At 50.7% G+C, this 21,008-nt stretch overlaps 1 protein-coding gene across 6 annotated transcripts in view; it reads left to right on the plus strand.

Moving 5' to 3' along the window:
* LOC122553773 (spectrin beta chain, non-erythrocytic 1-like) overlaps nt 1-21,008 on the plus strand; it is a 332,898-nt gene that overhangs the window by 119,512 nt on the left and 192,378 nt on the right. For all 6 annotated transcript variants that reach the window (XR_015757960.1, XM_043698081.2, XM_043698085.2 and 3 more), the window contains exon 2: nt 14,663-14,859. Coding sequence is in view for 5 of the 6 variants with exons in the window: in XM_043698081.2 (XP_043554016.2) it covers nt 14,709-14,859 (151 nt within the window). In the remaining variant the exon portion in view is untranslated. The remainder of the gene's footprint in view (nt 1-14,662; nt 14,860-21,008) is intronic.

The raw sequence follows: 21,008 nt of genomic DNA on the forward strand, positions 1-21,008 counted from the left end.
CCATCTCCTGGCACAGACTCCATCTCCTCGCACAGACTCCATCACCTCGCACAGTCTCCATCTCCTCTCACAGACTCCATCACCTCGTACAGACTCCATCACCTCGCACAGCCTTCATCGCCTCGTACAGACTTCATCTCCTCGCACAGACTTCATCGCCTCGCACAGTCTCCATCGCCTCGCACAGTCTCCATCGCCTCGCACAGTCTCCATCACCTCGTACAGACTCCATCGCCTCGTACAGACTCCATCGCCTCGTACAGAGTCCATCGCCTCGCACAGTCTCCATCGCCTCGCACAGACTTCATCTCCTCGCACAGTCTCCATCGCCTCGCACAGACTCCATCACCTCGTACAGAGTCCATCGCCTCGCACAGACTCCATCACCTCGTACAGAGTCCATCGCCACGCACAGCCTTCATCGCCTCGTACAGACTTCATCTCCTCGCACAGAGTTCATCGCCTCCCACAGTCTCCATCTCCTCGCACAGACTCGATCACCTCGCACAGTCTCCATCTCCTCACACAGTCTCCATCACCTCGCACAGACGCCATCTCCTCGCACAGACTCCATCTCCTCGCACAGACTCGATCACCTCGCACAGTCTCCATCTCCTCACACAGTCTCCATCACCTCGCACAGACGCCATCTCCTGGCACAGACTCCATCTCCTCGCACAGACTCCATCACCTCGCACAGTCTCCATCTCCTCTCACAGACTCCATCACCTCGTACAGACTCCATCACCTCGCACAGCCTTCATCGCCTCGTACAGACTTCATCTCCTCGCACAGACTTCATCGCCTCGCACAGTCTCCATCGCCTCGCACAGTCTCCATCGCCTCGCACAGTCTCCATCACCTCGTACAGACTCCATCGCCTCGTACAGACTCCATCGCCTCGCACAGGCTTCATCGCCTCGCACAGACTTCATCGCCTCGCACAGACTCCATCGCCTCCCACAGTCTCCATCTCCTCGCACAGCCTTCATCGCCTCGCACAGTCTCCATCTCCTCGCACAGACTCCATCTCCTCCCACAGTCTCCATCTCCTCGCACAGTCTCCATCTCCTCGCACAGAATCCATTTCCTCGCACAGCCTCCATCGCCTCGTACAGACTCCATCACCTCGTACAGACTCCATCACCTCGCACAGCATTCATCGCCTCACACAGACCTCATCGCCTCGCACAGTCTCCCTCACCTCGCACAGACTCCATCGTCTCACACAGTCTCCATCGTCTCACACAGTCTCCATCGTCTCACACAGTCTCCATCGACTCACACAGTCTCCATCGTCTCACACAGTCTCCATCGCCTCGCACAGTCTCCATCGCCTCGCACAGTCTCCATCGCCTCGTACAGACTTCATCTCCTCGCACAGAGTTCGTCGCCTCCCACAGTCTCCATCTCCTCACACAGTCTCCATCTCCTCTCACAGACTCCATCACCTCGCACAGACTTCATCTCCTACCACACTCTCCATCAGCGCGCACAGTCTCCACCTCCTCGCACAGACTCCATCTCCTCGCACAGACTCCATCACCTCACACAGTCTCCATCTCCTCGCACAGTCTCCATCTCCTCGCACAGTCTCCATCTCCTCGCACAGTCTCCATCTCCTCGCACAGTCTCCATCACCTCGCACAGTCTCCATCACCTCGCACAGTCTCCATCACCTCACACAGACTTCATCACCTCACACAGACTTCATCTCCTCGCACAGACTCCATCTCCTCGCACAGACTCCATCACCTCACACAGTCTCCATCTCCTCGCACAGTCTCCATCTCCTCGCACAGTCTCCATCTCCTCGCACATTCTCCATCGCCTCGCACATTCTCCATCGCCTCGCACATTCTCCATCGCCTCGCACATTCTCCATCACCTCGCACAGTCTCCATCACCTCGCACCGTCTCCATCTCCTCTCACAGTCTCCATCTCCTCGCACAGACTCCATCTCCTCGCACAGACTCCATCACCTCGCACAGACTCCATCACCTCGTACAGTCTCCATCACCTCGCACAGCCTCCATCACCTCGCACAGACTCCATCTCCTCGCACAGACTTCATCTCCTCGCACAGACTTCATCGCCTCGCACAGTCTCCATCACCTCGCACAGTCTCCATCGCCTCGCACAGTCTCGATCACCTCGCACAGTCTCCATCACCTCACACAGTCTCCATCTCCTCGCACAGTCTCCATCGTTTCGCACAGTCTCCATCGTTTCGCACAGTCTCCATCGTTTCGCACAGTCTCCATCGCCTCGCACAGTCTCCATCGCCTCGCACAGTCTCCATCGTTTCGCACAGTCTCCATCGTTTCGCTCAGTCTCCATCACCTCGCACAGTCTCCATCACCTCGCACAGTCTCCATCACCTCGCACAGTCTCCATCACCTCGCACAGTCTCCATCGTTTCGCACAGACTCCATCTCCTCGCACAGACTTCATCTCCTCGCACAGAGTTCGTCGCCTCCCACAGTCTCCATCTCCTCGCACAGACTCGATCACCTCGCACAGACTCCATCTCCTCACACAGTCTCCATCTCCTCTCACAGACTCCATCACCTCGCACAGACTTCATCTCCTACCACACTCTCCATCAGCGCGCACAGTCTCCACCTCCTCGCACAGACTCCATCTCCTCGCACAGACTCCATCACCTCACACAGTCTCCATCACCTCACACAGTCTCCATCTCCTCGCACAGTCTCCATCTCCTCGCACAGTCTCCATCTCCTCGCACAGTCTCCATCACCTCGCACAGTCTCCATCACCTCGCACAGTCTCCATCTCCTCGCACAGTCTCCATCGCCTCGCACAGTCTCCATCGCCTCGCACATTCTCCATCGCCTCGCACATTCTCCATCGCCTCGCACATTCTCCATCACCTCGCACAGTCTCCATCACCTCGCACCGTCTCCATCTCCTCTCACAGTCTCCATCTCCTCGCACAGACTCCATCACCTCGCACAGACTCCATCACCTCGTACCGTCTCCATCACCTCGCACAGACTCCATCTCCTCGCACAGACTTCATCTCCTCGCACAGACTTCATCGCCTCGCACAGTCTCCATCACCTCGCACAGTCTCCATCGCCTCGCACAGTCTCCATCACCTCGCACAGTCTCCATCACCTCGTACAGACTCCATCGCCTCGCACAGCCTTCATCGCCTCGCACAGACTTCATCGCCTCGCACAGACTCCATCGCCTCCCACAGTCTCCATCTCCTCGCACAGTCTCCATCGCCTCGCACAGTCTCCATCGCCTCGCACAGTCTCCATCACCTCGCACAGACTCCATCGCCTCGCACAGACTTCATCGCCTCGCACAGACTCCATCGCCTCCCACAGTCTCCATCTCCTCGCACAGTCTCCATCGCCTCGCACAGTCTCCATCGCCTCGCACAGTCTCCATCACCTCGCACAGACTCCATCACCTCGCACAGCCTTCATCGCCTCGCACAGACTTCATCGCCTCGCACAGACTCCATCGTCTCACACAGTCCCCATCTCCTCGCACAGACTACATCTCCTCGCACAGTCTCCATCGCCTCGCACAGTCTCCATCACCTCGTACAGACTCCATCACCTCGCACAGCCTTCATCGCCTCGCACAGACTTCATCGCCTCGCACAGACTCCATCGTCTCACACAGTCCCCATCTCCTCGTACAGACTCCATCACCTCGCACAGACTTCATCGCCTCGCATAGTCTCCATCTCCTCGCACATACTCCATCTCCTCGCACAGTCTCCATCGCCTCGCACAGTCTCCATCTCCTCGCACAGAATCCATCTCCTCGCACAGTCTCCATCTCCTCGCACAGTCTCCATCTCCTCGCACAGTCTCCATCGCCTCGTACAGACTCCATCGCCTCGCACAGTCTCCATCGCCTCGCACAGTCTCCATCGCCTCGTACAGACTCCATCGCCTCGCACAGTCTCCATCGCCTCGTACAGACTCCATCGCCTCGCACAGTCTCCATCGCCTCGTACAGAGTCCATCGCCTCGCACAGTCTCCATCGCCTCGCACAGACTTCATCTCCTCGCACAGTCTCCATCGCCTCGCACAGACTCCATCACCTCGTACAGAGTCCATCGCCTCGCACAGCCTTCATCGCCTCGTACAGACTTCATCTCCTCGCACAGAGTTCATCGCCTCCCACAGTCTCCATCTCCTCGCACAGACTCGATCACCTCGCACAGTCTCCATCTCCTCACACAGTCTCCATCACCTCGCACAGACGCCATCTCCTCGCACAGACTCCATCTCCTCGCACAGACTCGATCACCTCGCACAGTCTCCATCTCCTCACACAGTCTCCATCACCTCGCACAGACGCCATCTCCTGGCACAGACTCCATCTCCTCGCACAGACTCCATCACCTCGCACAGTCTCCATCTCCTCTCACAGACTCCATCACCTCGTACAGACTCCATCACCTCGCACAGCCTTCATCGCCTCGTACAGACTTCATCTCCTCGCACAGACTTCATCGCCTCGCACAGTCTCCATCGCCTCGCACAGTCTCCATCGCCTCGCACAGTCTCCATCACCTCGTACAGACTCCATCGCCTCGTACAGACTCCATCGCCTCGCACAGCCTTCATCGCCTCGCACAGACTTCATCGCCTCGCACAGACTCCATCGCCTCCCACAGTCTCCATCTCCTCGCACAGCCTTCATCGCCTCGCACAGTCTCCATCTCCTCGCACAGACTCCATCTCCTCCCACAGTCTCCATCTCCTCGCACAGTCTCCATCTCCTCGCACAGTCTCCATCACCTCGTACAGACTCCATCGCCTCGTACAGACTCCATCGCCTCGCACAGCCTTCATCGCCTCGCACAGACTTCATCGCCTCGCACAGACTCCATCGTCTCACACAGTCCCCATCTCCTCGTACAGACTCCATCGCCTCGCACAGCCTTCATCGCCTCGCACAGCCTCCATCGCCTCGTACAGACTCCATCACCTCGTACAGACTCCATCACCTCGCACAGCATTCATCGCCTCACACAGACCTCATCGCCTCGCACAGTCTCCCTCACCTCGCACAGACTCCATCGTCTCACACAGTCTCCATCGTCTCGCACAGTCTCCATCGCCTCGTACAGACTTCATCTCCTCGCACAGAGTTCGTCGCCTCCCACAGTCTCCATCTCCTCCCACAGTCTCCATCTCCTCTCACAGACTCCATCACCTCGCACAGACTTCATCTCCTACCACACTCTCCATCAGCGCGCACAGTCTCCACCTCCTCGCACAGTCTCCATCACCTCGCACAGTCTCCATCGTTTCGCACAGTCTCCATCGCCTCGCACAGTCTCCATCGCCTCGTACAGACTTCATCTCCTCGCACAGAGTTCATCGCCTCCCACAGTCTCCATCTCCTCGCACAGACTCGATCACCTCGCACAGTCTCCATCTCCTCACACAGTCTCCATCACCTCGCACAGACGCCATCTCCTCGCACAGACTCCATCTCCTCGCACAGACTCGATCACCTCGCACAGTCTCCATCTCCTCACACACTCTCCATCACCTCGCACAGACGCCATCTCCTCGCACAGACTCCATCTCCTCGCACAGACTCCATCACCTCGCACAGTCTCCATCTCCTCTCACAGACTCCATCACCTCGTACAGACTCCATCACCTCGCACAGCCTTCATCGCCTCGTACAGACTTCATCTCCTCGCACAGACTTCATCGCCTCGCACAGTCTCCATCGCCTCGCACAGTCTCCATCGCCTCGCACAGTCTCCATCACCTCGTACAGACTCCATCGCCTCGTACAGACTCCATCGCCTCGCACAGCCTTCATCGCCTCGCACAGACTTCATCGCCTCGCACAGACTCCATCGCCTCCCACAGTCTCCATCTCCTCGCACAGCCTTCATCGCCTCGCACAGTCTCCATCTCCTCGCACAGACTCCATCTCCTCCCACAGTCTCCATCTCCTCGCACAGTCTCCATCTCCTCGCACAGAATCCATTTCCTCGCACAGCCTCCATCGCCTCGTACAGTCTCCATCGCCTCGCACAGCCTCCATCGCCTCGTACAGTCTCCATCGCCTCGCACAGCCTCCATCGCCTCGCACAGTCTCCATCGCCTCGCACAGTCTCCATCGCCTCGCACAGTCTCCATCGCCTCGTACAGACTCCATCACCTCGTACAGACTCCATCGCCTCGCACAGTCTCCATCACCTCGTACAGACTCCATCACCTCGCACAGTCTCCATCTCCTCGCACAGACTCCATCTCCTCCCACAGTCTCCATCGCCTCGCACAGTCTCCATCGCCTCGTGCAGACTCCATCTCCTCGCACAGACTCCATCGTCTCACACAGTCTCCATCGTCTCACACAGTCTCCATCGTCTCACACAGTCTCCATCGCCTCGCACAGTCTCCATCGCCTCGCACAGTCTCCATCGCCTCGTACAGACTTCATCTCCTCGCACAGAGTTCGTCGCCTCCCACAGTCTCCATCTCCTCACACAGTCTCCATCTCCTCTCACAGACTCCATCACCTCGCACAGACTTCATCTCCTACCACACTCTCCATCAGCGCGCACAGTCTCCACCTCCTCGCACAGACTCCATCTCCTCGCACAGACTCCATCACCTCACACAGTCTCCATCTCCTCGCACAGTCTCCATCTCCTCGCACAGTCTCCATCTCCTCGCACAGACTCCATCACCTCACACAGTCTCCATCTCCTCGCACAGTCTCCATCTCCTCGCACAGTCTCCATCTCCTCGCACAGTCTCCATCTCCTCGCACAGTCTCCATCACCTCGCACAGTCTCCATCACCTCACACAGACTTCATCTCCTCGCAGAGTCTCCATCACCTCGCACATTCTCCATCGCCTCGCACATTCTCCATCGCCTCGCACATTCTCCATCGCCTCGCACATTCTCCATCACCTCGCACAGTCTCCATCACCTCGCACCGTCTCCATCTCCTCTCACAGTCTCCATCTCCTCGCACAGACTCCATCTCCTCGCACAGACTCCATCACCTCGCACAGACTCCATCACCTCGTACAGTCTCCATCACCTCGCACAGCCTCCATCACCTCGCACAGACTCCATCTCCTCGCACAGACTTCATCTCCTCGCACAGACTTCATCGCCTCGCACAGTCTCCATCACCTCGCACAGTCTCCATCGCCTCGCACAGTCTCGATCACCTCGCACAGTCTCCATCACCTCGCACAGTCTCCATCGTTTCGCACAGTCTCCATCGTTTCGCACAGTCTCCATCGTTTCGCACAGTCTCCATCGCCTCGCACAGTCTCCATCGCCTCGCACAGACTCCAACACCTCGCTCAGTCTCCATCACCTCGCACAGTCTCCATCACCTCGCACAGTCTCCATCACCTCGCACAGTCTCCATCACCTCGCACAGTCTCCATCGTTTCGCACAGTCTCCATCGCCTCGCACAGTCTCCATCGCCTCGTACAGACTTCATCTCCTCGCACAGAGTTCATCGCCTCCCACAGTCTCCATCTCCTCGCACAGACTCGATCACCTCGCACAGTCTCCATCTCCTCACACAGTCTCCATCACCTCGCACAGACGCCATCTCCTCGCACAGTCTCCATCACCTCGCACAGACTCCATCTCCTCGCACAGACTCGATCACCTCGCACAGACGCCATCTCCTCGCACAGACTCCATCTCCTCGCACAGACTCCATCACCTCGCACAGTCTCCATCTCCTCTCACAGACTCCATCACCTCGTACAGACTCCATCACCTCGCACAGCCTTCATCGCCTCGTACAGACTTCATCTCCTCGCACAGACTTCATCGCCTCGCACAGTCTCCATCGCCTCGCACAGTCTCCATCGCCTCGCACAGTCTCCATCACCTCGTACAGACTCCATCGCCTCGTACAGACTCCATCGCCTCGCACAGCCTTCATCGCCTCGCACAGACTTCATCGCCTCGCACAGACTCCATCGCCTCCCACAGTCTCCATCTCCTCGCACAGCCTTCATCGCCTCGCACAGTCTCCATCTCCTCGCACAGACTCCATCTCCTCCCACAGTCTCCATCTCCTCGCACAGTCTCCATCTCCTCGCACAGAATCCATTTCCTCGCACAGTCTCCATCGTCTCACACAGTCTCCATCGCCTCGCACAGCCTCCATCGCCTTGCACAGCCTCCATCGCCTCGCACAGTCTCCATCGCCTCGCACAGTCTCCATCGCCTCGCACAGTCTCCATCGCCTCGTACAGACTCCATCACCTCGTACAGACTCCATCGCCTCGCACAGTCTCCATCACCTCGTACAGACTCCATCTCCTCCCACAGTCTCCATCTCCTCGCACAGTCTCCATCTCCTCGCACAGAATCCATTTTCTCGCACAGCCTCCATCGCCTCGTACAGACTCCATCACCTCGTACAGACTCCATCACCTCGCACAGCATTCATCGCCTCACACAGACCTCATCGCCTCGCACAGTCTCCCTCACCTCGCACAGACTCCATCGTCTCACACAGTCTCCATCGTCTCACACAGTCTCCATCGTCTCACACAGTCTCCATCGCCTCGCACAGTCTCCATCGCCTCGCACAGTCTCCATCGCCTCGTACAGACTTCATCTCCTCGCACAGAGTTCGTCGCCTCCCACAGTCTCCATCTCCTCACACAGTCTCCATCTCCTCTCACAGACTCCATCACCTCGCACAGACTTCATCTCCTACCACACTCTCCATCAGCGCGCACAGTCTCCACCTCCTCGCACAGACTCCATCTCCTCGCACAGACTCCATCACCTCACACAGTCTCCATCTCCTCGCACAGTCTCCATCTCCTCGCACAGTCTCCATCTCCTCACACAGTCTCCATCTCCTCGCACAGTCTCCATCTCCTCGCACAGTCTCCATCTCCTCGCACAGTCTCCACCTCCTCGCACAGACTCCATCTCCTCGCACAGACTCCATCACCTCACACAGTCTCCATCACCTCGCACAGTCTCCATCACCTCACACAGACTTCATCTCCTCGCAGAGTCTCCATCACCTCGCACATTCTCCATCGCCTCGCACATTCTCCATCGCCTCGCACATTCTCCATCGCCTCGCACATTCTCCATCGCCTCGCACATTCTCCATCGCCTCGCACATTCTCCATCGCCTCGCACATTCTCCATCACCTCGCACAGTCTCCATCACCTCGCACCGTCTCCATCTCCTCTCACAGTCTCCATCTCCTCGCACAGACTCCATCTCCTCGCACAGACTCCATCACCTCGCACAGACTCCATCACCTCGTACAGTCTCCATCACCTCGCACAGCCTCCATCACCTCGCACAGACTCCATCACCTCGTACAGTCTCCATCACCTCGCACAGTCTCCATCGCCTCGCACAGTCTCCATCACCTCGCACAGTCTCCATCGCCTCGCACAGTCTCCATCACCTCGCACAGTCTCCATCACCTCGCACAGTCTCCATCGTTTCGCACAGTCTCCATCGTTTCGCACAGTCTCCATCGTTTCGCACAGTCTCCATCGCCTCGCACAGTCTCCATCGCCTCGCACAGACTCCATCACCTCGTACAGTCTCCATCACCTCGCACAGTCTCCATCGCCTCGCACAGTCTCCATCACCTCGCACAGTCTCCATCGCCTCGCACAGTCTCCATCACCTCGCACAGTCTCCATCACCTCGCACAGTCTCCATCGTTTCGCACAGTCTCCATCGTTTCGCACAGTCTCCATCGTTTCGCACAGTCTCCATCGCCTCGCACAGTCTCCATCACCTCGCACAGTCTCCATCGTTTCGCACAGTCTCCATCGTTTCGCACAGTCTCCATCGTTTCGCACAGTCTCCATCGTTTCGCACAGTCTCCATCACCTCGCACAGTCTCCATCACCTCGCACAGTCTCCATCACCTCGCACAGTCTCCATCACCTCGCACAGTCTCCATCGTTTCGCACAGTCTCCATCGTTTCGCACAGTCTCCATCGCCTCGCACAGTCTCCATCACCTCGCACAGTCTCCATCACCTCGCACAGTCTCCATCACCTCGCACAGTCTCCATCGTTTCGCACAGTCTCCATCGTTTCGCACAGTCTCCATCGCCTCGCACAGTCTCCATCACCTCACACAGACTCCAACACCTCGCACAGTCTTCATCACCTCGCACAGTCTCCATCACCTCGCACAGTCTCCATCACCTCGCACAGTCTCCATCGTTTCGCACAGTCTCCATCGTTTCGCACAGTCTCCATCACCTCGCACAGTCTCCATCACCTCGCACAGTCTCCATCACCTCGCACAGTCTCCATCACCTCGCACAGTCTCCATCGTTTCGCACAGTCTCCATCGTTTCGCACAGTCTCCACCTCCTCGCACAGACTCCAACACCTCGCACAGTCTCCATCACCTCGCACAGTCTCCATCACCTCGCACAGTCTCCATCACCTCGCACAGTCTCCATCACCTCGCACAGTCTCCATCACCTCGCACAGTCTCCATCGTTTCGCACAGTCTCCATCGTTTCGCACAGTCTCCATCGCCTCGCACAGACTCCATCACCTCGCACAGTCTCCATCGTTTCGCACAGTCTCCATCTCCTCGCACAGACTCCATCACCTCGCACAGTCTCCATCGTTTCGCACAGTCTCCATCGTTTCGCACAGTCTCCATCACCTCGCACAGTCTCCATCACCTCGCACAGACTCGATCACCTCGCACAGACTTCATCGCCTCGCAGAGACTCCATCTCCTCGCACAGACTCCATCACCTCGCACAGACTCCATCGCCTCGCACATTCTCCATCACCTCGCACAGACTTCATCGCCTCGCAGAGACTCCATCACCTCGCACAGACTCCATCACCTCGTACAGACTCCATCGCCTCACACAGCCTTCATCACCTCGCACAGACTTCATCGCCTCGCACAGACTCCATCGCCTCACACAGACTCCATCGCCTCACACAGCCTTCATCACCTCGCACAGACTTCATCGCCTCGCACAGACTCCATCACCTCGCACAGTCTCCATCTCCTCGCACAGTCTCCATCTCCTCGCACAGTCTCCATCTCCTCGCACAGTCTCCATCTCCTCGCACAGTCTCCATCGCCTCGCACAGTCTCCATCGCCTCGCACAGACTCCATCGCCTCGCACAGACTCCATCGCCTCGCACAGACTCCATCACCTCGCACAGACTCCATCACCTCGCTCAGTCTCCATCTCCTCGCACCGTCTCCATCTCCTCGCACCGTCTCCATCTCCTCGTACAGACTCCATCTCCTCGTACAGACTCCATCTCCTCGCACAAACTCCATCTCCTCGCACAGTCTCCATCACCTCCCACTGACTTCATAGCTTCACACAGACTCCATCGCCTCTCACAGTCTCCATCGCCTGGTACAGCCTCCATCACCTCACACAGCCTCCATCTCCTCGCACAGACTCCATCACCTCGCACAGACTCCATCACCTCGCACAGTCTCCATCTCCTCACACAGCCTCCATCTCCTCGCACAGTCTCCATCACCTCGCACAGACTCCATCACCTCGCACAGACTCCATCTCCTCGCACAGACTCCATCTCCTCGCACAGCCTCCATCTCCTCGCCCAGTCTCCATCACCTCGCCCAGTCTCCATCACCTCGCCCAGTCTCCATCACCTCGCCCAGTCTCCATCACCTCACACAGACTTCATAGCCTCGCACAGCCTCTATCTCCTCGCACAGTCTCCATCGTCTCACAGAGTCTCCATCACCTCGCACAGTCTCCGTTGCCTCGCACAGTCTCCATCTCCTCAGCAGACTCCATCGCCTTGGACAGACCCCATCGCCTCACACAGACTGCATTGTCTCACACAAACTCCATTACCTTGCACAGACTCTATCACCTCTCTTGACTTTGTACCTGTCTCCGTTTATCTGTTGCTGAAACCTTCACTGGTGTCTTTGTTTCTTTTCTAATATACTCCTGGCTGCTCTCCCAGTGGCCATCCAGAAATCTGCTCACCATGCCCTGATTAGCAGTGAGTTCCAATCCGTTGTCATCCCTTTGCTCGATTTTAAAATTCTCATCATTGTTTTCAACTCCCTGTGTGGTCTTGCCCCTCCTTTTCTCTTTAATCTGCTCTGAGATAGATGGACTTCCCTAATCCTGGACTCTCATGCATGTTCACTTTATTTGGTGCACCATCAGTTGCCAAGCCTTTTGGTTGCATTTCTTCCACGTTTTGGCGTACCGTCCCTATACCTCTATGTCTTCCTACCACACTGACCTTTTTTAAGACTTTTCTTCAAGCCAACTCTTGAGGCATGCTATGAGCTACCTTACCTGACATATAACCTCATCTGGCACAGTGTCATTTTCTTTTAACAGCCTCCTGTGAATTCCCTTAGGAAGTTTGGTTATGTCACTTATGCTATGCAGACCTAAGGTGTTGTTTAAATTATCACTGGAACTGGGATAAGTTTGCATTCGGATGCAGTGAACCTCCATTAAAATAGAGATGATGTCTCATTCATTCTTTTACTTCGTGTCTACACACACTGGGCAAAACATTTATGATGCATATGCAAGACAGATATCGAAAGATTAAATTTAGTGTTCTTTTTCCTCCATTTTCATTCTCTTTTGTGTTTCTTCCCTTCTGTTTCTCCAGTCGCTTCTGTTAAGGTGCGATACTTCCATTCTCGTGTAACACTGTGTTACAAGAAAATCACATAATTAGCAGCACCATTTACACTAATGGGACTGGAATTGAGTTATAACCAATACACACTTTAAAAGTTCGCACTTTAGAAACAGTGTCCCCAGTTTATCAATCATGTTACAGTGAATTTGCATTAACAAAATGCGTGTTATAGCAGAACAACCTGTATTTCTGTTTTATGTCCCTCTACACTTTTAATCTACTAGTTCTGGTGCGCCTCACTTAACCTTATTACTCTCGGTTTTCCTCTGCAATGTCTCTTTAATCTAAAGAATACCAAAGGCTTTCACTTTCAGTTCTGTCCTATTTTCCCTTGTTTCTGCAGCTCTACTGCAGAATCTCCAGAAAGAACTTCTCAGTGTCCACAGTTGCCCGTTAATGTGGATGTCTTAAGTAAGGCCTCTATCCCAGCCTCATAGCCCAGCATGGCTGAAAATCTGACATTCCCTTCTCATGCTGTTTGTCTACAGTGCTGTGTGTTTTAGGCCACCCTGTATCTTTTAGATCTGGCTGTGTTCTGATGGATCGCAGAAAGCCAGCCCAGAGTGATATGTGCTGGTTGCTGGAAGCAAGTGTTTTGCTTCACCATGTGTTGTATGGAGCATGTGCTTTTCTGCTCCACGTTTTCAACCAGACAACTCCCAAACTTCCAAAAATAAGTTTCAAACAATCCTTGATGCACAGCCCCAGTAAAATGTAGGAGTTGGTGTTTAGCCTGGACACTGCCTGATACTAATGGACACAAGATTAATGTTACATTTTCAGGTGGGGGGTGAGTAATTTTACTTTAATTTTGTTCCATTATTTCTGTTCCATAACCTTCACATCTGTAGTCCTTTCCCTTTTTGTCATTGGCAGACTAAGATGATTTTCACAATCTGTACTTGAAGGCAGATGAGGATCTATCCATTGATTTTCTCTGCAATCCCTGTGGTTACTTTGCTAACATTCCTGCACCACTCTCAACAACAGCAACTTTATTGTTGTAGTGTATTTAAAGCTGTAATTAACTGAGTATCGGTTATGTGAAAGAACAATAGTAAATTTGAACTAGTAAGCTCCAAGGTTACGTACTGGACAACTCATGAAAAAAATGCTTCAATGTTAATTTACTCGACTCTCTATATTAGCAGCATTTGTCTTTTTGGTCATTAATTGTTGCGAATGGTTCTGCTGCGAAATGAAACCTGGAAGTTGATTAATGTAACCCCAGTGTTCCTCCTTCCGTCGAAGGGGTTTTCAGAGTTTAAAGTGCCTTGTCCAGAAACGTGGCTTAATGTAGTGCCAGTGGATGACCACATGCAGCCAGTACAACAGGACCTTTGAGTGCATGTGACCAGTACAGCTGGCATTGCAGACAATCGTAATGCATGTGTGCTGTGTGTTTATTTTGATGCAGAAGTGCGGAACTGTGAGTCACCGCATCAGCTCCAATATATCATTCACAGCTGTGAACCGGTTACACTTGTCAGAGTCTTAAGCCCCCAAAAGAATTTTCAGGAGATAAATTTCAGGACATAATTCATTTCATCAAACTTGGGCAACACAACAACGAACAAAGCTTCTGTTTGCTTGCTTGGTTGAGTATTCGATCTACATTCCAGTTAATGGCTTGTTGTATCAGTAACAGTCTGTCTATGATGTCTCTGTTGGAAGCGGGGAGCAATCACGCTCTGTGCAGTTGTTAGATGCTGCTTTACAGCATGTTTGTACATGCAAGACCTCCATCTACTGGACAGAGTGTGTTGTGAAATTTTCAGAGGTGCTTGCACCATTCTTGCTGCATTATTATCACAGCAGCTGAATGCCTCCAGTGAAAAGAATGTATCAACCATCCTCACAGTGATCTAAAGTTGCAGCCCCTATCATGTAGCTCATAAAACACTGGGATATTTCTTTTGTCGAGAAGCTGTTTTGTGTTAAAGCGTTGTTTCTTCCTGCAGAGAGGCCTTATGAGAGAAAGAGGAAGACAAATATAGGAGCAGCACAATGACATCGGCCACAGATTTTGATAATGTGGAGATTCAACAGCAGTACAGCCACATTAATGCTCGCTGGGAACTCTCGGATGAAGGTGAACTCGATAACGACAACAGCTCGGCAAGGTTGTTTGAGCGTTCCAGGATCAAAGCTCTTTCAGGTAAAAGCTGCTGAACTCTAGATTATTTTCTGAGAATTTAGTTGGATAGTCCTCGTGCTAGCATCTTTTCAGGTTTGGTAATGTGTTGGATCCCTTGGGCATAAGAAATTATGTAAATTCAAACCATTGCCTTTATGACGATTAATATTTTCAATAAATGCACATCAGTCTGAAAACTGTGCCTTATTTCTCAGCGAGGGGAAGAAAAAGGTTTGCTTTCACCTGTGACGTGCCTGTGAAAGTAAATCTTGAGGATTGGCAGCAGGACTCTGGCTTTCAGTGTTGAATTTCTGAGAGGAAGTTTGAGTAAATTGGGATTGCTTAGCAAAAAAATGTCTAGAAGACTTAATAAGTGTAATGTCCATATTTTTCTGCCTGTTATTGTCATTGTGACTGAAAATAGCCTCAACATCTCATCCATCGGATTTTGGGTTAGCAAGATCCTATGAAATCCTGGAAAAATTTCTGACATTCAACTTCATACACTTGAAAATAATCAGCGTGTTGAAACATCCTCTGCTCAAAGGATGATCAAATCACACAAGCCATTCATGCAGTTAGTCTGGGGCACCACTCATTGTGATCTGTCACTCATTTGTGGAGAAACAGCACTCTGTAAATGTGTTTTTAAAAAGGCACTTCTCCCTAAAGTGTTTGTCAAACCTCAGAGATGTTTGTATGTGTTAGCTTGCAGATGCAATCAAAAACCAATACAGCCAGATATTAAGTAGTTCTAATGTCTGCTGATCAGATGTTGCTCACATTGTCATTGAAATCATTGTACTTATAAAAAAACTTTTTGCTTTTAAGGGAAGAGACAAAGCAAGCTATTGATTTCCCGTTGCATTCCTGACCTGAGAAAACCTGGCCTCTTCTAAAGGATAGCAGCCAAACAGTTGTAAATGCAGAAAAGTATCCAACTGCAATTAGTCTATGTAGTGGCCCACAGGATCTGCTATTTGGAGCACTTGCTTTCGGACGTTCTTGAGAGTTAGCTTTGTTGGGAGAGACATGATAGCAGTATTCTGATGCCAGACATACCCATCAGACATCTGCTTATTTTTTTAACCGAAAACAAAGGCAAATCATTAAACACATCTGGCAAAGTTCTCATTTTAAATGCTTAAGCTTTCCTGACGCTCAATGTACAAGTTTTGAAATTGAATATTCGTAATCGGTTGTTCCAGAAACTGAAATTTATTTGCTGTCCAGTGAGATGTCTTCAATGTTATCATTCAAGCAAGATTCATTATGATAAGTGAAGTCATCAAGTCATGCTCTCGACTTGGGTATTATGTTGTGCAACATGTGCATCTAGAATACTCGGCAAGGTTTCTTTTTCTTTGATTTCTTTCAACTCACTCTCTGCTGAAGATGCAGCATATTTTCTCTGACGTAAGTGTTCTCCAGTTCGTCATCAAGATAGTGACCATATACCTGAATGGGTTGTTAACTCACTGTCCAACTATCGAGGGATATCACGGTTGAACTCAATCCTATCCTCAGCCAGTGCTGCCGGATACACATTTGAAGCAGTGGTGACTGGAAAGCCATTGGAAACAGGTGTTTTGCCCAGTCTCCCTTTACTCTATATGTCATTCAGTAACAATATAGACCAGGGATTGAAACTGGGGTTTTGCAAGTTTGTGTAACTGAACTATCAGGCAACGGAAAAGAAAATGAAGCTGACCTTTTCCCACCTCTTTTCACATTTACTTGGTGTCATTTTTGAATGTTGTTCGACATGAATGCCTAAAGAGGGGAAGGATTTCATTTTGACTGAATTACAGTTTTAATATCCAAATGGTTGAAGTATGTGACATACAGACCAGTTCAAGTTGTAATGGGTATTTAACAGCCTTAATAGGATATTGCTTAAGATAAAGTAAATTTTTTAAATATATTTTTCTTAGGTTGGCAGAAGCAGGTTAGCTGTGCTTTTCTGTCTTTTTAAATAATCAAAGGAAAAGGGCAAACTACAAGGAAAACTGGCAGGTTTGATAAGTCGGGAAAATGCAGAAAGTAGACCTGAGGAATGTCAGATCAGCCATGATCCTATTGAATGGCAGAGCAGACGTGACGGGCTGAATGGCCTACTCCTGTTAACAGTTTGAGTCCGGTGACTCTTCATCATAGTTGTGAAGAAGGGTCACTGTACTCATAACGTTAACTCTGCTTTCTCCCCACAGACGCTGCCAGACCTGCTGAGTTTCTCCAGCAATTTCAGTTTTTGTTTCAGATCTCCTGCGTCTGCAATACATTGCTTTGTTTCAGCGTCTGACCCTGCTTCTATTTCTCTGACGGCCATATGATGTATAAATCTCTCTTTATAGAATATGACGAGAACGAGGGTAGGTCCGATCAAGGACAGTAGTGGGAGACTGTGTATTGAGTCGGAAGAGATAGGAGAGGTCTTGAACAAGTACTTCTCTTCAGTATTTATGAACGAGAGGGACCATATTGTAGAAGAGGAGAGTGTGAAATGGACTGGTAAGCTAGAAGAGATACCTGTTAGGAAGGAAGATGTGTTGGACATTTTGAACAACTTGAGGATAGACAAGTCCCCCGGGCCTGACGGGATATATCCTAGGATTATGTGGGAAGCAAGAGAGGAAATTGCAGTACCGTTGGCAATGATCTTCTCGTCTTCACTGGCAACGGGGTTGGTACCAGGGGACTGGAGAGTAGCGAATGTTGTGCCCCTGTTCAAAAAAGGGAATAGGGATAACCCTGGGAATTACAGGCCTGTTAGTCTTACTTCTGTGGTAGGCAAAGTAATGGAAAGGGTACTGAGGGATAGGATTTATGAGTATATGGAAAGACACTGCTTGATTAGGGACAGCCAGCACGGATTTGTGAAGGGTAGGTCTTGCTTTACAAGTCTTATTGAATTCTTCGAGGAGGTGACCAAGCATGTGGATGAGGGTAGAGCAGTGGATGTAGTGTACATGGATTTTAGTAAGGCATTTGATAAGGTTCCCCATGGTAGGCTTATGCGGAAAGTCAGGAGGCATGGGATAGAGGGAAATTTGGCCAATTGGATAGAAAACTGGCTAACCGGTCAAAGGCAGAGAGTGGTGGTAGATGGTAAATATTCAGCCTGGAGCCCAGTTACAAGTGGAGTTCCGCAGGGATCAGTTCTGGGTCCTCTGCTGTTTGTAATTTTTATTAATGACTTAGATGAGGGAGTCGAAGGGTGGGTCAGTAAATTTGCAGATGATACGAAGATAGGTGGAGTTGTGGACAGTGAGGAGGGCTGTTGTCGGCTGCAGAGGGACTTAGATATGATGCAGAGCTGGGCTGAGGAGTGGCAGATGGAGTTCAACCCTGCCAAGTGTGAGGTTGTCCATTTTGGAAGAACAAATAAGAATGCGGAATACAGGGTTAATGGTAGGGTTCTTAGTCAGGTGGAGGAACAGAGGGATCTTGGGGTCTATGTACATAGATCTTTGAAGGTTGCAACTCAGGTGGATAGAGTTTGTAAGAAGGCCTATGGAGTATTATCGTTCATTAGCAGAGGGATTGAATTCAAGAGTCGTGAAGTGATGTTGCAGCTGTACAGGAGTTTGGTTAGGCCACAGTTGGAGTACTGTGTGCAGTTCTGGTCGCCTCACTTTAGGAAAGATGTGGAAGCTTTGGAGAGGGTGCAGAGAAGCTTTACCAGGATGTTGCCTGGAATGGAGAGGAAGTCGTACGAGGATAGGTTGAGCGTTCTCGGCCTTTTCTCGTTGGAACGGCGAAGGATGAGGGGTGACTTGATAGAGGTTTATAAGATGATCAGAGGAATAGATAGAGTAGACAGTCAGAAACTTTTTCCCCGGGTACAACAGAGTGTTACAAGGGGACATAAATTTAAGGTGAAGGGTGGAAGGTATAGGGGAGATGTCAGGGGTGGGTTCTTTACCCAGAGAGTGGTGGGGGCATGGAATGCGCTGCCCGTGGGAGTGGTAGAGTCGGAATCATTGGCGACCTTTAAGCGGCATTTGGATAGGTACATGGATGGGTACTTAATCTAGGTTAGAAGTTCAGCACAACATTGTGGGCCGAAGGGCCTGTTCTGTGCTGTATTGTTCTATGTTCTATGTTCTAACCGTGTTGTAATTCAGGACATCTTGGAGTTGGTAGTATTTCTACACAAAAGACAACACTGGAACAATGTTTTTGATCAATCTAAAACCAACTGCCTTTGAAAGAGATTGTAAGAAAAATTGCATTGAAAATATAGAAAGGCTGGAGCAATATGCAGTAAATGATGGTTAATCTCAACTTGGTGCGTTCAATATACAGCATTGCTGCCTATGATTTTAAGTCAATCAGAGACCAGTGGTTTTTCCAATTTGTTTTGAGCTTAGGCAACTAATGAACAACAATAATGGCTCATGTTGTTTTTTGGTGAAGGTAGCCTGTTAGCGAAACTGGTCATTCTTGGTGTAGAAATTGAATGATGGCAAACTATGTGTAAGTTAGCTTGTGCTTTCATTCTTGTTTTCAGTTTCATTCGTTGATGAGAAACCAAAGTCTTGTAACTTTGGGTGGCATGGAGGCTCAGTAGTTAGCACTGTTGCCTTACAGCACCAAGGACCTGGGTTCGATTCTAGCCTCAGGCGACTGCCTGTGTGGAAATTGTACATTCTCCGTGTATATATTGGTTCACTCTGGGTGCTCTCACAGTCCAAAGATGCACAGGTTAAGTGGATTGATCATACTAAATTGCCCTTTAGTACCCAGGGTTAGATGGATTAGCCATGGGAAATGCAGGGTCATAGGGTACAGATGTGGGATGCTGTTTGGAGTGGGGGTATGGGCTAAATAGTCTGCTTCCATTCTGTAGGGATTCTGTGAACTGTTTCAGGAAACCATTATTCTTTACCAATAATGTTAACAGATTTGCTCTGGCTATTGTGCCCTTATTTTAATAACTCTTTATAAATGGTAATGGAACTAGTCAATGTTTTCCCGATGTGCTACAATCGTACCCCGTGTCAATGATGGTATTGCCATATCTCCAATGGAGTAATAAAGTTTGCTCCCTCCCTCCCAGTGAATAGGCTGTAAAGACTCTCTCTTTGAATTGAATATTTCACCAATTGTTCAAAAGTCCTTGACAGCTTCATGTTCTAGGTTTTTGAGTGAGACTGCACACCGCTCTCCACATTTAAGAGGTTTGAAGCAAAATGACTGCGTTGTGGCACAGTGCTGACAGTCATTTTCCTCCAAGGTTAGTGAATTGAAATCTAGTGAGTTGCTCGGGAGGTCGTGATAATTGCTGGTGATTTCTGCTAATAATTCCGAGTTCTTGCAGTTTTACAGGTCAATGGGATTTGATAAAAGGAGATGTAAACATTAAATCAAGTAGAAAAGCTGAGTGGGTTTGAACTGGGAAGGAAATCACATGCATAAAGCACAACCGTGTCTCTCAGGAGGTCCTTTCTTCCTCCATCAAATCAGTTACCTGCCAACTCTTCATTGAAGCACGGATTGAATTTCACAAAGACATGTAAGACTGTAACATGACATCCATAAAGAGAAAAGACCTTTCATTTCTGTAATTCCTTTCATGACAACTGGACATTCCACAGAAAAATAGAACTAATATCACATTATTATGTTACAGTAACGTTAACAATAAACTGCCTACTACTCTTCAAGATACAATCATCTCATATTTACTTAACCCAAATTAAAATAAACACAAATTAAATGAAATAGCATTAAACTAAATTACAATCCAACAAAACTAAATTACATTACATTACATCACTCCACTCCCTGCACCTCCACTGAAGCTCCCATCCACAGGAGGGACAGTTATTAGACCCATATTTACTGGCACCCCCCGGCTGGGTCCCCAGACCTCCATATATGGCCCTCATGGCTATATAAAGGCCCTAGTCAGTATCGCTGACGGATCCATGTCTATGTAATTTAGAAAGGGCCACCAGGTCTTACAAAATTGCTCTGTTCCATGGCACACCATACTGATCAGATAACCTTGGGGGACGTGCTCCATCACAAGTCAGCGCCACTCTGCAAAACCTAGAGGTTTTTCTAATATCCAGTTCATTAGAATGTTCTTCCTCGCACAGTGTGTAAAAATGTTAAATAACCTCTTCCCGTGCTCACCCAGAGAGGGCAGTTTCGGCAGTCCC

This window comes from Chiloscyllium plagiosum, unplaced genomic scaffold (genome assembly GCF_037043375.1).
Source record: "Chiloscyllium plagiosum isolate Xiang-an unplaced genomic scaffold, Cpla_swu_hap1 HiC_scaffold_8, whole genome shotgun sequence".
Lineage (NCBI taxonomy): Eukaryota > Metazoa > Chordata > Chondrichthyes > Orectolobiformes > Hemiscylliidae > Chiloscyllium > Chiloscyllium plagiosum.